The following is a 16,132-nucleotide window of genomic DNA, read 5'->3' on the forward strand; positions in this document are numbered from 1 at the left end:
CTGTCATTTAAAGTTTCTGCAATCTTTGCCCTTTATGAAATTTATCTGTTTTGATTTAACAGTACTTGGAAAGCAGAAAGACATGGTGATATGTTTATTCACCTTTGTCCAAAAAAATCTCTAACAGTGACAATACTAGAATAACACCCCCCAACACAAAAATGGTCTCTAGTAGTCTAGGACAGAGTGTTAACAAAGTAATCTTTAGTGAGAGAATCATCTGTTAATTTCCTGGATTTTAATATGTAAAGACCACTCTGCTTAGAGAGTAGCTACAACTCATTTGTCTCAAAAGAAGTATTTATGATACAAATTTATAAGAATAAGAATTGACTCCAGATGTCATAATGAATGCTCATATGAAAATGAGATTGAAAAAAAAAATGTTAATACTAAGATTGTTAGTGTTGGATCATCAAAATCTATTCAAATCCCCAGACAATTATAGGATATCTCTTTTGGGGCACACACTGACCTATCTGCTATGGAAGAAAAGATGAATATGCTACAATTTCTGCTCTCACCTAGCTCACAGCCAGCTTACTTTAAAATTCCTAAGTTTAGAATGCTATTTTCTCTTTTGAGTGTATGCATTTGTTGGTGTTAGGTTTGTACCATTTACCTGGTAAAAATGTATTCCTAATCCCACAAACTTCCCAAATGTGGATCTTTTTTTTTACTTGATAAATGTATGGTTATCATTATATCCTATTATTCACATTTTTAACTGTTTAATATTATGCAGAAGCATATTATATATCACAGCCCAATTCATACTCTCTCACACACACACATGAAACAAATCGTTAACAAAGCAATATTTAACCTTACTATATACAGTACTGTCAATTCTGTCCATTCTCTCTCTTCTTAATGCTATATAACCCAATAAATTAATTTCCAGCAAACCAATCAGTCAAGCTAAATACTGACTTTTGTGACCTAGTGGTTTTATTTGGGCGTAAGATTATTTTACAGCCCCTACAAGGAAGTTAGGTATAGCTGTGTGCTACAGCCAAGTGTTGTCTATTTTTTATTTGCCTCTCTCTCAGTTCTTCCTAGCACTGTTCTCTTTGCCATTTACTTCTAATCTCTTTTGCTACCACTGCCCTCTGTGGTATCAACACTTAAAGTTGCACGTTTTTTTCTTTTCCTCCCATACTTATTGGTAGTTGATGTAGTAAATGGGTTAATAATAAACCCTTGGAATCTCTATGTAGATAAATCTTACTCAAAAAACCAGCTTTCTCACTGTGCCTTAAATTATATCCCTAGACTAAGCCTGCCGGGGCTAACAAGGCACAATTGACTCTGTAAGGTTAGCTGAGAATTTGATTCAGTTAAGCTTCTTAGATCTGTTGAACAGATGAGATATTTGCGAGAAGTGGGTAAATGGAAGGAATAGAAGAAAGTAGTGTTCAGTATTACTCCCCCAATTTCTGGACCACCTGAGAGTAAAGGAAGTACAAAATTCTCAGAGAAGCACTTTCTTTAGTTGTCTTCCAGACTCCCTGCTTTCTCCCTGTCTTTAGCATTCTGCTGCCTGACTCCTCTTTTAGTTAGCTGTATGCCATCTGTCATGGCCCTGAGTGAGGAGGCATGGATTAATCAGTCCATACCGCAAATCAGTCTCTAAGGTCTTAGGAAAGGATTCTGTAGACCACAGAGAAGGCCAAAACTGAAATTCCTAAAAGAAGATTAAAAAAAAATAAGAAACTCTGATCCCTGGTTCAGGAACTAAGATACTACATGCCACATGGTGTGGACAAAAAAAGAAAGAAAACACACCCGAATAGTATGTCCATTAAAAAAAAAAAAAAAAAAAAAGGCAAAGTGAAAGCGTTAATCACTCAGTTGTGTCTGACTCTTTGTAACTCCATGGACTGTAGCCCGTCAGGCTCCTCTGTCCATGGAATTTTCCAGGCAAGAATACTAGAGTGGGTTGCCATTCCCTTCTCTAGAGGATCTTCCCAACCCAGGGATCAAACCCAGGTCTCCTGTATTTAGGCAGATTCTTAACCATCTGAGCTACCAGGGAAAAGGCAAAGGTGAGTTAAAAAAAAAAAAAAGACAAGTGCAGCAAGGAGAACTACTATGAGGAAGTCCTGACTTTGCACAGGCAGAAAGTTGAGATCTTAAAAAAGCAAGTAAAACTGAAATACCCTGTGTTAATCACAGAGGGTCTGTTGGGCAAATTGGGAAATAGTATTCAGTGTGTTAAAAAGGAAGGCATCACACCCAAACCATATAGCACACATTTTTGAGTTACCAAGTATTTGTTAAAATCCTAAGTATCAAAGCTCCGAACTAAATGGTGAGAGAGAATAAGAAATATCAAAAAATTTTCTGCCCCCAGAAGGCTAAACTCTCTGCAGACCAACTATGTGGGCCTATGTAAAATAGTTGACGAAACTAGGTAACACTGACTAACTTGCTCTGGAAAGTAGAGGAAGGAGCATGTTAATTGGGTGAAAGTTGTATTCTGGAAAATTCTTGCTCTGGAGAAAGTGAGGTCCTCTGAGGTCTTGATAGGCCAGATGGTTGAGGCAGATGGAGAGCAGGACCCGTGTATTCCCATAGGTGAAGCAAGCATGAATAAAAGCATAGGCAAGGTGACATGTAACCTGTAAGGATGACGTTTGCACAAGATCTGTAAACCATGGCTCCACAAAATACTAATATTGAATATTGGTACGATATATGAGAAAATGGAGAAGGAAATGGCAACCCACTCCAGTATTCTTGCCTAGAGAATCCTATGGACAGAGGAGCCTGGGGGGCTGCTGTCTGTAGGGTCGCACAGAGTCAGACACGACTGAAGCGACTTAGCGTGCATGCATGCATTGGGAAGGTAATGGGAACCCACTCCAGTATTCTTGCCTGGAGAATCCTGGGGACGGGGGAGCCTGGTGGGCGGCCGTCTGTGGGATTGCACAGAGTCAGACACAACTGAAGTGACTTAGCAGCAGCATATGAGAAAAAAAGTTTGTGAGATACTGTGCTAAACAAAGTGAATTGGATATCTATACTGCAGAATAGAGCTTCCCTGATGGCTCAATGGGTAAAGAATTCATCTGCAGTGCAGGAGACATAGGAGATGTAAGTTTGATCCCTGGGTCGGGAAAGTCCCCTGGAGGAGGAAATGGCAACTCACTCTGGTATTCTTTCCTGGAGAATCCCGTGGACAGAGGAGCCTGGCGAGCTACAGTCCATGGGATTGCCAAAGGTTGGACATGACTTAGTGACTAAACAGCAAGAGTTCAGAAAAGGGAATCAGAGATCCCATTGGGAATTTTGGGCTGTTGTCAGGTCTTGAGTTATTCAGAGCAAATTGGGAGTTACTGCACTATTTGGGAGAGGAGTGACGTGATCTGATCGATGTTTAGAAGTCTCACTCCAGCTACTGTTCTGAGAATGGATTGGACTTCTTTTTCTTAGAGCAGCTCCAGGGACTAATGTTTATGAGGACTTTATAGAGCCTTTGATAGCAAAGGCTGGTTCTCACCCGCCTTTATCTATTGCTGTACTTCTGCACCTTCCAGAGAATATCTTTGATAATTTTTTGTTGGATAAATGTGTAAGTACCACTAGATTTAGGCAATCCAATCATTAGATATGACCCTTGCTTTATCTGCCATGACCCCAAATCTTCAGCCTGCGATACCTGCATAATGACAGTTAAATCTTAGTGTCAAGGTTAAAAGCAGTGAATTTCTTGATTGGATTTTCTCAATAACAAGAGTCTTGAAGGTGGGTTAATGAGATACTACACTTTAATTAATTCTATGACTATTTGATCAAACAGATTACTGAATGCCAACAAGATAAACTGCCTCCGGGTAGATGCTTTTCAGGATCTGCACAACCTGAACCTTCTCTCCTTATATGACAACAAGCTTCAGACCATCGCCAAGGGGACCTTTTCACCTCTCCGGGCCATTCAAACCATGTATGTATATGGAGTCAGGGTCAAATTTGATGACCGTTGTTTTCATTCTGGATTTGAGAGTTGAGTTCATTGCAAGTCATGTGTAAAAGTGTTCTGTATGTGTTTCTGAAAGGCATTTGGCCCAGAACCCCTTTATTTGTGACTGCCATCTCAAGTGGCTGGCGGATTATCTCCATACCAACCCAATCGAGACCAGTGGTGCCCGCTGCACCAGTCCCCGGCGACTGGCAAACAAAAGAATTGGACAGATCAAAAGCAAGAAATTCCGTTGTTCAGGTAATTTCTTACTTTGTGTGACATTTCCCCTGTGTTACTGAAAACAGTAGTTAATGAGATGTAGAGACAGCTGACCTTCGACTGAATCGCCGAACATTACAGAATTGTATTTCTTTTTCTTCTGCCCATGAAGAAAAATAGACACCATTCACATAGAATCCCTACATGTAACCTTTTTAACACACTATCCAGCAGAAGAAATAAAGGGAAAAAGATGCCTGGATACTTCAGGCTGTAATCCCACGGTTTGAATTTAACAGTGGGCTTCTAGCTAACTCAGTGCCTGTTAAATCTCGTTTGTTGTATTGTTTTCCATTGAGCAGTGGTGAAGTAGTTAATTGTCTTTCTATTTCTCTGAGAAAGTGAACTGCAACGTAGTTACTTGATTTGCTCAGGTTCAGAAGTAGGGGGAAAAAGAACACTCTGGATTCCTTGCTTTTCACAACAAAGCAATGTTTTGTTTCTACCTTTACGTTTTCACATTTTGACCAGGACTGTGAGGATTTTTTTTTTTTTTTTTCCTGAAAGGCCATCTTTTAACACTTTGGGAATATTACATTTACTTATAAAAAGTGAAATATAGGTGCATTGTACTAATATTAAAGAGAAAACTTAGTTCATTGAAATTTTATATTTGCTTTGGTATATTCTTTCTATTTTTTCAAAATAAAATGCATTGTTTATGTTTCGGGTAGTACACTACCCAACTATTCCAGGCGTTATTTCACATTCGGCAGTTAATTCATAACTAAAAAGCTAATATCAAGATAAAGCCGTTTATTGTCCATGATTCTAGATGCATTTCCTACTCATGGTTATACTTCAGCCACTGCTGTGAATATACATTTTTTTCACTTAATTATCTATAGTAACTTTAGTCCATTCTTAATCTAATATAACTCATATCTCTGCTTGCTGACATTCAGGTGCATCTTCTATTTTTTTTCTCTTTTTTTTATTTAGCTAAAGAACAGTATTTCATTCCAGGTAGGTTTTGCTCGGTAGTAGGACTAACTGCAGACACCTTTTTCTCACTTATAAAACCTAGCTTCTAAAACTCTGATATGCATGCTTTCAAAAGTCCAGTGGATACGCTGTAGCTAGATTCTGCATAGATCACTAGTAACTGTTTCCTGAAAACCTGACCTTTGCATGCAGCTTCTGATGTTAAACATACATATTATTAAACTCCCACTTTTTTTTTCTCTCTCTCTCTCACTTTGGCACATTATCTAAAATTTCTCACAGTAGCTAAAATGTTTGAACCTATGGCTTTCTACTTAAATCATTTTCTCTCCTTATGTGTATATCTGACCTTTCAACCTGTTTTTAAAATATAGCTTCTTGAGCTGGTTTTAAAGACAGACCTTTCTGTTGTCAAAGAACTAGTTCTACATGCAATCAGTCACAAACACACAAAAATGTTTTCAATCATGAGATTTACTCTTTTATAGAGATTTTTCTATACTAAAAAAGTATCCCTTACTTTTTGCTTTACTTGGTTTGCTGTTGCTTCGCTTTTTATACCAAAGCATCAGCTTCCTACTGGTTTATGTGCAGCTGTACTTTGTGATCTTCAATTCTTGCATCTTTGGACTCGTAGTATAACAACTCCATGAAAGCAGGATCGATATCCATCCTGAAAGTATCATGAGCACCCAGTGCCTTGAATAACTTAGTTGAATGGAGTGTTTCTTAGAAAAATAATTGAAATATTTTACCACTGCAATCTTAACACTGTCAAAGCTGATGATTCTAGAACTAGCTCTTTGAAGTATGTTTATTTACTTATTTCTTCCTTGCCTGCCAATTGTGTAAAATGCCTCTTGACTTGTTTGTTTTAAACTATTATTTAAAAATACATGTTAGTAACTCATTGGCTATATTTGTAATCTCTTGGGTATATTCTAGACTATAAAATATTTTAATAGTTATAAATAAAGGTATTTCTAAGCTGTTAGTATAAAAAAAAAACATCTTTTCTCTTAAGAGTTCTAGGTTTGGTCTCTATTTTAAGGAGATATGCCTTGCTTGCCATTGCTGAATTATAATACGAATAATTTTATGCATTTAACCGATTTTGTTTTATCACACATTTTGACTTGAATGATCAGTAATATTTTGTATATTACACTGGCTCCAGAAGAAGTAACATGTTGAAATAACAATTGGCTTTCATTGGCAATCTTTAAAATTTATTATTTTTACCCAATTATTAAATAGAAAGTCATCTGATAACTATTACCCAGAAAAAGTTATATTGAAAACCAGAACCCCCCATAGGATAAAACATTGATATTACTTAAATGTCCAAATTAGAGAAGTTAATATTATCAAAATATTCAATCTCTTACATTTAAATATGCTTTTTCATAATTAGAAATTCGGAGAAGGCAATGGCACCCCACTCCAGTACTCTTGCCTGGAAAATCCCATGGATGGAGGAGCCTGGTGGGCTGTAGTCCATAATTAGAAATTAGTATTTCAAATTCACCAAGTAAAAAAATCAGGTAGTTTTCAAAATTTTGTTAATAAGATTCAGTTCAGTTCAGTCTCTCAGTCATGTCCAACTCTTTGTGACCCCATGGAAACAGCACACCAGGCTTCCCTGTCCATCACCACCTCCTGGAGCTAACTCAAACTCATGTCCATCAAGTGGGTGATGCCACCCATTGAATCAGTGATGCATCGAGTTGATGATGCTGTTAACAAGATTAACAGCAGCCAAATAGGTTTTGCAAGGAAAAAAAAAAAAAAAAACCTCTATATCAGATATCATGGCTTAATTGTCAATTTCTGATTATTCAGTTTACATGATTTAAAAGCGTAATTCTAGAAGTCAGGACTCAGAAGAATTCTTTGAGCCTCTGCTCCCTCTCCACCCCACCCCCCCCAGATATTAATTAAAATCTAAGCTTACTGAGAGAGTAGTCATAAAATAAGTATTATTGTCATTGCATTGAATGCAGATTACTTTCAACGTAAAATACCTCATGTATCTGTCATTTACACTTTATTCCCTGCATTTTCTCTATTTCACTTTTAAAATGAAAGCTTAAACCACAATACAACAGATCCTCATGTCATATCGTAAATGTCATGACATTAATTGCCAAATGTAATGAAACTATTATATTCAACTTTCCGAACTTCTTCCGAGATCCTGATTCCATTTAATTCAGTGACATTATTTATGAGTTGGAAACGTCATTAAAAAGCATGTAAGCCATAAAACCTAAGGTTTCGTCCAAATTTTCCAGTGGGAGTCCTTGATGATCAATCTCATGATTTGCATTTTATTTCATTTCACGTGTCTGTTTGCCTACCACCATTCTGGATGGCGTCTAGATAGTACAGTGATCACTCAGAACAAAATTTATCTTGTGAAGAGTTCATCTTTTAAAGGACTTGACAAGAACTTAATTTGTGCTATGCATCTTGTATGCCATTGCTTTTCCTGTAAGACCCCTGTGCTTCACAAAATGATTATGAAAGTTTACAAAGCATGACGGTTCCTGTCAAACCGAGCCATTCCCCAATAATTGCCACAGTCAGGGAGGAAGGACGAGACCTTAGTGAGTTATATATATACTATGTGAATCTTACTTGGGTTTGCTCTGTCTTTCTTTCCTTCTGGGTGATCTTTACTTTTTCAGGAATTCACCATTTGGGCTGTAAGTAAAAGTGTCTGATCTGAAACATAATATCCTCCCTTTTCAATCCTGATGTATCTTCTTTTAGTCTCACTCTTCTGCGCCTTCTTATTTGTTTTTATTTTTTCAAGAAGACACCACAGATCTGTTGGGCCTCTCTGTTGTCCTTGTAGCGCACCTTCAACTTCTCCCTGGATGTTGTTCCCGAAAAAGCTGTTGTTTCAGTTCTGCAGTTCTGAGGAACGCTGGAGGCACCTTTCAGTATAGCCCCTTCTTTGTGTTTCCAGGAACTCTTCGGTAGTAATACTCTTACTATGGTCATAAACATTCTTACGGGAAGAATGCATGTCATGTAAACAGTATTACGTTTCCAGACCGTCTGTAGCTTCTCTCCTGCTTCCCTTCATCTTTCCTCTTGGTCTTCCCCTTGGCCTAGTGGATGGTGTAGTGGTTATGTAGCGAGATTTTCTGTTGTGCTTGATCTAACCATGTGGTTGCCAGGTATGAGTAAAACATGGTTCCGTCAAGCACCATGGAACGTCACGCAGCTTTCTACAGCATGACAAGCTGCTGAGGCTTAAATCAGGATTTACTTGTCTCTTTTTATAAAATCAAAATGAACAAAAGAGGGCTTTTTAAGCATTTCTGAAGATTATGTGAGAGGGAGAGAATAATAAAAGACCATAGAAAATTAAAAAACCTGAGTCCATCTATTTGCCTTGAAAGCCCTGATTGAAAATGATATATAGGCATATGTTTATTACTGGATACATTTTCAATTCTTGACTCAGAGAAAAAAATAAACTTTTTCACGATTAGTAGCCATTGTGTGATTAGCTGTCAAATAGGCTAGAATGGCTCACAACTGGATCAGCAGAAAGTACAGCTGTGAAAAGCTCAACTCTGTTAATGTTTTCCTGTCCTGTGAATCCGGTTACTCTTTTTTCCAGCAAATTCCAAGCCCTTGTTTTAACCCTTTCCTGACATCCATTGACCAAAACCCCCCAAGTTGTCTCCCTGCTGCATAATCTATAGTTACCTTACTTTTTTCTTCCTACAAATTAACAAATATTCTAACTTTCAGACTCAGTATCTTCTTTTTTGGCTTGAATCCTCAATAGGTACAGAAGATTATCGATCAAAATTAAGTGGGGACTGCTTTGCCGATTTGGCTTGCCCTGAAAAGTGCCGCTGCGAAGGGACCACAGTAGACTGCTCCAATCAAAAACTCACCAAAATCCCAGATCACATTCCCCAGTACACTGCAGAGCTGTAAGTTCATCTCCCAGAAAAATCCAGTTTCAGAAGGAGGGAACGAGAGCATCAAAACATTGGGATTCTTTTCTTGCCCTTTCATCTCAATAATTATGTTAATTTTAATTGACACACATTGGCATAACTCTATTTTGTACAAATGTAAGTATTAGAGGCTTTCTTCCTTCCTCTTTCTGGTCCAAGGTACAACTACAGAAAATAACTCAAAAATTCAGTTAGTACTTGATAATGCTAATAACAGTACATCCATTTGATACTTATTACTTGGGGGCTTCCCTGATAGATGAGTTGGTAAATAATCCACCTGCAATGCTGGAGACACCGGTGTGATTCCTGGGTCAGGAAGATCTGCTGGAGAAGGAGTATGCTACCCACTCCAGTATTCTTGGGCTCCTTTTATAGCTCAGCTGGTAAAGAATCTGCCTGCAGTGCGGGAGATCTGGGTTTGATCCCTGGGTTGGGAAGATCCCCTGGAGAAGGGAAAGGCTACCCATTCCAGTATTCTGGCCTAGAGAATTCCATGGACTGTATAGTCCAAGGGTTGGCAAAGAGTCAGACACAACTGAGCGACTTTCACTTTCACTTTCCCTGATAGCTCACTTGGTAAAGAATTATACCTGCAATGCAGGAGACCCTGGTTCAATTCCTGGATGGGAATGATCCCCTGGAGAAGGGATAGGCTACCCACTCCAGTATTCTTGGGCTTCCCTTGTGGCTCAGCTGGTAAAGAATCCACCTGTAGTGCAGGAGACTTGGGTTCGATCCCTGGGTTTGGAAGATCCCATGGAGAAGGGAAAGATTACCCACTCCAGAATTCTGGCCTGGAGAATTCCATGGACTATATAGTCCATGGGGTGGCAAAGAGTCGGACACGACTTAGTGACTTTCACTTTCTTGCGTATGAATTATGTCCAAGGGCTTTCCTGGTAACTCAGGTGGTAAAGAATCTGCCTGCAATGCAGGAGACCTGGGTTCAATCCCTGGGTCGGGAAGATCCCCTGGAGAAGACAATCCTAGAGAGAGAAGACTCTCCAGTATTCTTGCCTGGAAAATCCCAGGGACAGAGAAGCCTGGAGGGCTACAGTCCATGGGGTCACAAAGAGTCAGACACAGCTGAGCGACTAACCCTTTCACTGTGTCCAAACCCATTTCTAAGCATTTAATTGATTTTTAATGTATTTAGTCTTTTCAGCAACCAAATGAAATAGTTTGGAGTCAACATTTTGAATCTTTGTTCATTGTGAATTCAATCAGAGTCCTTTTTTATCAGCTATACTATAATAATTCACTGACTCATAAGTTGAAGGATTCAGTAATTGTCAAGTATAAAACACAAAGGATAGTTTTCTTTTTCTGAACAGTGGATAACATAGCAGGAAAAACTGAAAATGATAAAGTGTGAGCAGATCTATATTTATAATACTAACATAGGGCTTAGCACATACTAGGTTCTAAAATATATTTGTTGAATTATTTATAGATTCTGTGTCCATCTGTGTTGGCCTTTACTGACTTAGTTATAAAAGTATGACATTTAATGTTAGGGTTTCTAAAAAAATAAAAACCTAATGAAACCTCATCACTTTTAGAACATCTTAGTAGTGTTTATGTCTAGCACCATCTGGTATTTGTCATTAACTGCTTTGCAAAGTTGGTTGTCTTTTTGTGCCTGTATAATTCTTTCATGTTCAACTAGATTATAGCCCCTTGATGGCAGGGATTGTTTTATAGTTTATCTCTCACAGTACCTATGCTGATGCCTGTTACTTAATGAATTTTAATCAATTTACATATTTAAAAATTATACAGTGCTTTCAAAAAGATGACAGCAGCTAACTACCTAGTGGTTATAAGGATTTTTTTTTAAATTTCTATTAGTACATGAAGCTATTTCATAGGTCCAGAACTTTAGAATTGTGTGGACACCATGCAATAAAATCTCCAAACTCTGTGTTTACTGTCATGTATGGAGTTATATTTATGTTCAGTAACTCTGCAAAGAATTCTAATTCTATCTTTCAGCATGATAATACTTAAAATAAGTTCACCTGTCACTCATGCATTTAGAAACTAGTACCTAGTTTATCTTTCAGCAAAGGTTGTGTTTGCTGAGAATGATGGCATTGATGGTAACTAATGATGGTAACTAATTAAGAAATTACGATTTTTAAAAATTAGTCCTGGGAAGAAAATATTTGCAAAATATATATCTGTAAGGAACTCATATCCAGAATACATAAAGAGCTCTTGAAACACAGTGATTAAAATCTACTTTACCTGAGACTGCTCTGTCAGTCCATTGGTTAAGACGTAGAGCTTCCACTGCAGAGGGCATGGGTGCAATCCCCAGCCGAGGATTTAAGATCCCGCAAGACATGTGTGTGGCTGCTCTTCCCTCCCTCCACCCCGCTCAAAAAAGTACCTTACCAGATTAAAAAGTGATCAAATAATTTGTATGGACATTTCTCCAAAGAAGATATCTAAATGACTGATAAACACATGATAAAGCACTCAGGATCGCTAGGCATGTGAAAATACAAATGAAAACCCCAATGAGGTAGCACTTCACATCCATTGGCTTTTAAAAAAGAATGGCTTTTAAAAAAGACAGTAATGGGTAAGAGAAATTGGGCCCCCCATACATTGCTGGTGGAAATGTAAAATGGTCCAGCCCTTTTGAAAAACAGTTTGGCTTTTCCTGAGGTGGCTAACATGGTTAAATGGCTTTACCATCTGACACAGTGGTTTCACACCTATGTATATAGCTGAAAATTGAAATCATACATCTACACAAAATCTTGTACACCAGTGTTCCTAGCAGATTATTTATAATCATCCAAGTGGATGCAACTCAGATATCCATCAGCTGATGAATGGATAAACACATGTGGCATATCCACACAACGGAATATAATTCGGCCATAAAATGGAATGAAGTACCAATCTATGCTAAACGTGGAAAGACCTTATAAAAATTAAGCAAAGTGAAAAAAGCCAGGCCAAAAATCCACATTTTGTATGATTCTATTAATAAGAAATCTTCAGAATAGGAAAATCTGTAGAGACAGAAAATAAATTACTGGTTGCTAAGGATTGAGATAGCGGAGGGCAGGAAATTGAGAGTGACTACTGACAGGCAGGGGGTTTCTTTTTTGGGTGATGAATATGTTCTGGAGTTGGAACGCAAAGATGGTTGCACAAGTTTGTGAATATTTTTAAAACCACTGAATTGTACACTTTAAAAGGGTACACTGTATGGTCTGGAAATTGTATACCAGTAAAGTTGTTAATAAAAACATTTATGGAGCAAGTGACTAGAAAAAAAAGGTCTAAAATGCTTTTGGAAGCAGCGGTAAGAGTGGAAAAAAAGAGGAAAAAACAATCTACAGATTACTGAATGATGAGTTGGTTTTGAATTTTGATTATTGGTTTTCTTTACTATATGCTTCTTAATATGTTTTATTTTGATCCTTACAATATGGGATAAATTGAAAAATATCTGTCCTTCCCACAAATTTTCTGATACATGTCTTGTATTTTTCTTTTGGATAATCATTAAGTAATGTTATAATTCTGTACGAGAAATAAAATTTAATCTCTTCCTGACTTTTGGGAATGAAACTCTTCTGTTTCTGCTTTCCCTAGGCGCCTCAACAATAATGAATTTACAGTGTTGGAAGCTACCGGGATCTTCAAGAAACTTCCTCAGTTACGTAAAATGTAAGCCATATATTAGCCATCTTTAAAAATTCCTATAGTGTTGTGTTCTCTTATACCTTTGTAGTTTTATTTCGATTTCTTAGGAAATAGGGAAAATTAAAGATTCAAAGATATGTCCATACGGTGACCACTTGTGATATGAATATAGGGTAAACACTGAGAGAAACCTAAGTAATTTGCTCTTTTCTGTGTATGTCAGCGATGGCGACCAGGTTTTCTGTAGCAGAACCCTCATGTCTTTAACGCTGACAGCTGGTCTGTTACATGGTCACAGCAGGAGTCCCCCAGTCTAAGTGCACTAGAGATGAGTTCAGTAACGTGTTGTAACTTCCTTCACCATTCCCCAAACTGTGCTGTTATTTCTCTTTCAGCACATTCATGTCGACTGTTTGACTTTTTGCTTCATTAAGCTTTCATTAGAAGATAGTCAAAATTAATGATTGGTAATCTGGCTTGATAGCTCACGTGTGTTACTACATGTCTGCAACTCATATTTTAAAATAAGTTTCTAAGGTCAGCAGTTTCCACAACACTCAGACAGTAATCCAGCCCCCTTAAGGATGATGGAAGGAGGGATAGGACAGAGGCCAAGAGTGTAGGGCCATGGAGCACTGTCAACATAACAGGAAACATCAGGAGGAGCAGAGAAGCACGCTTTCGTGGTATCTGTGCTGTCATATTGTGACTGATCCACAGGCAGAGAGTGGAAATGGCAGAGCAGACTGAATGCACTTCCTGTGCACTTGGCCTGCATAATACACTGCCTCCCAAAGAGTTTCTAAAGTCTTAAACGTCCTCCTTTTTCACTGATGCTGACTGCTTTTTCTTTTTAGCTGTAAAATGCTTTTCAATTCAACACATATTTATTCAGAGGCTGCTATGTGAAGTGCTCTGAAAGGAATAAAATGATACCTAAAAATGATCCTTATTTTGTGGGCATCACTGGTCTTGGAGTGAGCCTTGAGAAAGAAAAAATCTCTAGGAAGGTGTTACCTACCTCAACTGGATGTTCTTGCCCTTTGGGCAAGCATTAGTGTTTTGTATCGTACAGAATATGGGCAGTTAATTTGGTGGTTCTGACCCATTATTACATGAGAGGTTATGGGCACAATCGCATATTCAAATACATTTCTGATGTTGTCTAACCCCAACATATTCTAGTTTTTCCTTCTTTACTCAGCTGCCTTCTTTGAGTAATGAATTCATTAAACCGTTTAAATTGGGGGCACTTCTTTGAAAAAAAGTTTCTTATTAAGTGTGGCGGCAAACGTGAAAGTTTACACAATGCAGTACCTGACATCAAGGTTTTTATATTTCTGGGGGCCCTGGTGGGTCCGTGATTGGGCTGGCACCATTCAGCATAGATGTTTCCCGCTTGTATGATTATCACTTTGTCTTGATGGAATCAGAAAGTGGTGACTTTTCAGAGCCTTGGGAATGCCAGGCAGTGAAGAGCTTAGAGGTTTTGTGGAAGATGCTTGTTCAGTAAAAGAAAATGATCAGAGGCATTGCTTAGTGCCCTTGTTGTTAGAAATTGTTTCAAATATTTGTTTCAATCATTTTTACTTAGAAACTTTAGCAACAATAAGATCACAGACATTGAAGAGGGAGCGTTTGAAGGAGCATCTGGTGTGAATGAAATACTTCTCACGAGTAATCGTTTGGAAAATGTTCAGCATAAGATGTTCAAGGGCTTGGAAAGCCTCAAGACTTTGTAAGTATTCTCATTTGCATTGTGATTTTTCTACCACAGAGCTGTCATTCACAGTTCTTTATATTCCTGGGAGGAGTAGCTCCTGCTCTTCCTCACCCCCCTCCCCATCTCTCTGTCTCTCTCTTCCTCTCAGTCTCTCTCACACACACACGCAAATACATTTTTTAGAGGCAAACAGTTCCTGACTCCAGTACCTCTGGCTTCAATATGTTGCTTACAAATGATCAATAGAGTCTCTCCTGGCTATTGAATCCTCAGCAAAAAAGATCATCTTGGTTCCAGTGCTTGTACAGATCTGGCTCCCTGTGCTTTCTCAAAATGATCATTCTCTTTCCTTTCATTCAAATTCCTCCATCTAATACTATGTCTTGGCCCAAGGTCACCAGCTTCAGAGCCAATTCCAAATCTGTGGAATAAGCCTAGATTGAGACTACCTTCATCTGCCCTTTCAAGGTCTTAGTGAAGAAAAAAAAAGAAAGTGGCTGCTGGTGTCTCTTTTAGTATCTATTTCAAAGAAAACATGTTAAGAGTATGTCAGCTTACTCAGGGATAGGGAAGCTAGGAAAAGAAATCTTATATGTTTCTAAAAGGTTGTTGGCCCAGGAAAATGTGGCTTGAATAGAAAAGGACAACACCTTGAGTTACTTGAGTCTTCATTCAGTGTGTTTATGTAGCTTTTATAACCTTTAAAGAATATAAATATGTTTGCCGTAAGTGGTGGACTAAGCATTGGAAGAAACACCAACAAAACTGAAACCTTTGGAAGGCACGAAGGAAATTGTAAGCAAGAAGCAGCCCTTGGGAATTGCAGTGGAAAGAGACCAAACTCCATGTCTCCCCTAAATGCCTACCCTATCCCTTGGAGGCACCAAGAGCCACGCCCAGGGGAACTGAGACCCAAGGGAGTTCATGCCTGACCTTAATCAGACGCGAGGGATAGGACATTTCCCCAGCGTTCGATAGCATCCCAATTAACATCCCACTCAAAAAAGCACCTGTCCGTGAAAGGCACACATGGCCTGAGACAAACCACCCAGCACAACCAGCCTGCAACCTGCTGGCTCCTCTCATGGGCTAACTCGGGGTCCCAACAAAGTGAAAAATGTAATGCAAATATCCTTTTGGTCTTTTTATGGAGGAGATACTGGGAGTGTGTAAAAGGAGGGCAGAGAAGTTATACTACAGGTGGCTACATCTACTCCTGCCCCCATTCCCCTCTCCCAAGCTGTCTCGGGTAACTTGGCAAAACTAAGTCCTGCAGCAGCCAGAAGCCTGCCTTCTTAGATGGTGGCTGAGCCACTGATGTTACTAGAGCCTTCTCCTCAAGGGGGCAGTGTGCGTCAGGGTGGGCAATGGGGGGTGTTTGCCAAAACTCAGTCTCTGTACACCAGTGCCAAATAGAAAGGTGTAGAGAGAGATTCGTGAAGTAGAAAAGAGTAGTTTTTATTGCTTTGCCAGGCTAAGGGGGCCACAGAGGACTAATGCCATCAAGACCATGTGACCCACCTTGGAGTGGGTAATGAGGAGTTTTATAGTGTTCAAGGA

The 16,132-nt window shown here is 38.7% G+C and overlaps 1 protein-coding gene across 2 annotated transcripts in view; it reads left to right on the forward strand.

Moving 5' to 3' along the window:
- SLIT2 (slit guidance ligand 2) overlaps positions 1 to 16,132 on the forward strand; it is a 405,234-nt gene that overhangs the window by 299,657 nt on the left and 89,445 nt on the right. The window contains exons 13-18 of one of the 2 annotated variants that reach the window (XM_005897066.3): positions 3,806 to 3,949; positions 4,062 to 4,225; positions 5,189 to 5,212; positions 9,000 to 9,150; positions 12,799 to 12,873; positions 14,444 to 14,587. In XM_005897066.3, coding sequence (XP_005897128.2) covers positions 3,806 to 3,949; positions 4,062 to 4,225; positions 5,189 to 5,212; positions 9,000 to 9,150; positions 12,799 to 12,873; positions 14,444 to 14,587 — 702 coding nt within the window. The remainder of the gene's footprint in view (positions 1 to 3,805; positions 3,950 to 4,061; positions 4,226 to 5,188; positions 5,213 to 8,999; positions 9,151 to 12,798; positions 12,874 to 14,443; positions 14,588 to 16,132) is intronic. The other variant, XM_070372188.1, reaches the window with a different exon arrangement.

The sequence above is a fragment of the Bos mutus genome, chromosome 6 (assembly GCF_027580195.1).
Source record: "Bos mutus isolate GX-2022 chromosome 6, NWIPB_WYAK_1.1, whole genome shotgun sequence".
Classification (NCBI taxonomy): Eukaryota; Metazoa; Chordata; class Mammalia; order Artiodactyla; family Bovidae; genus Bos; species Bos mutus.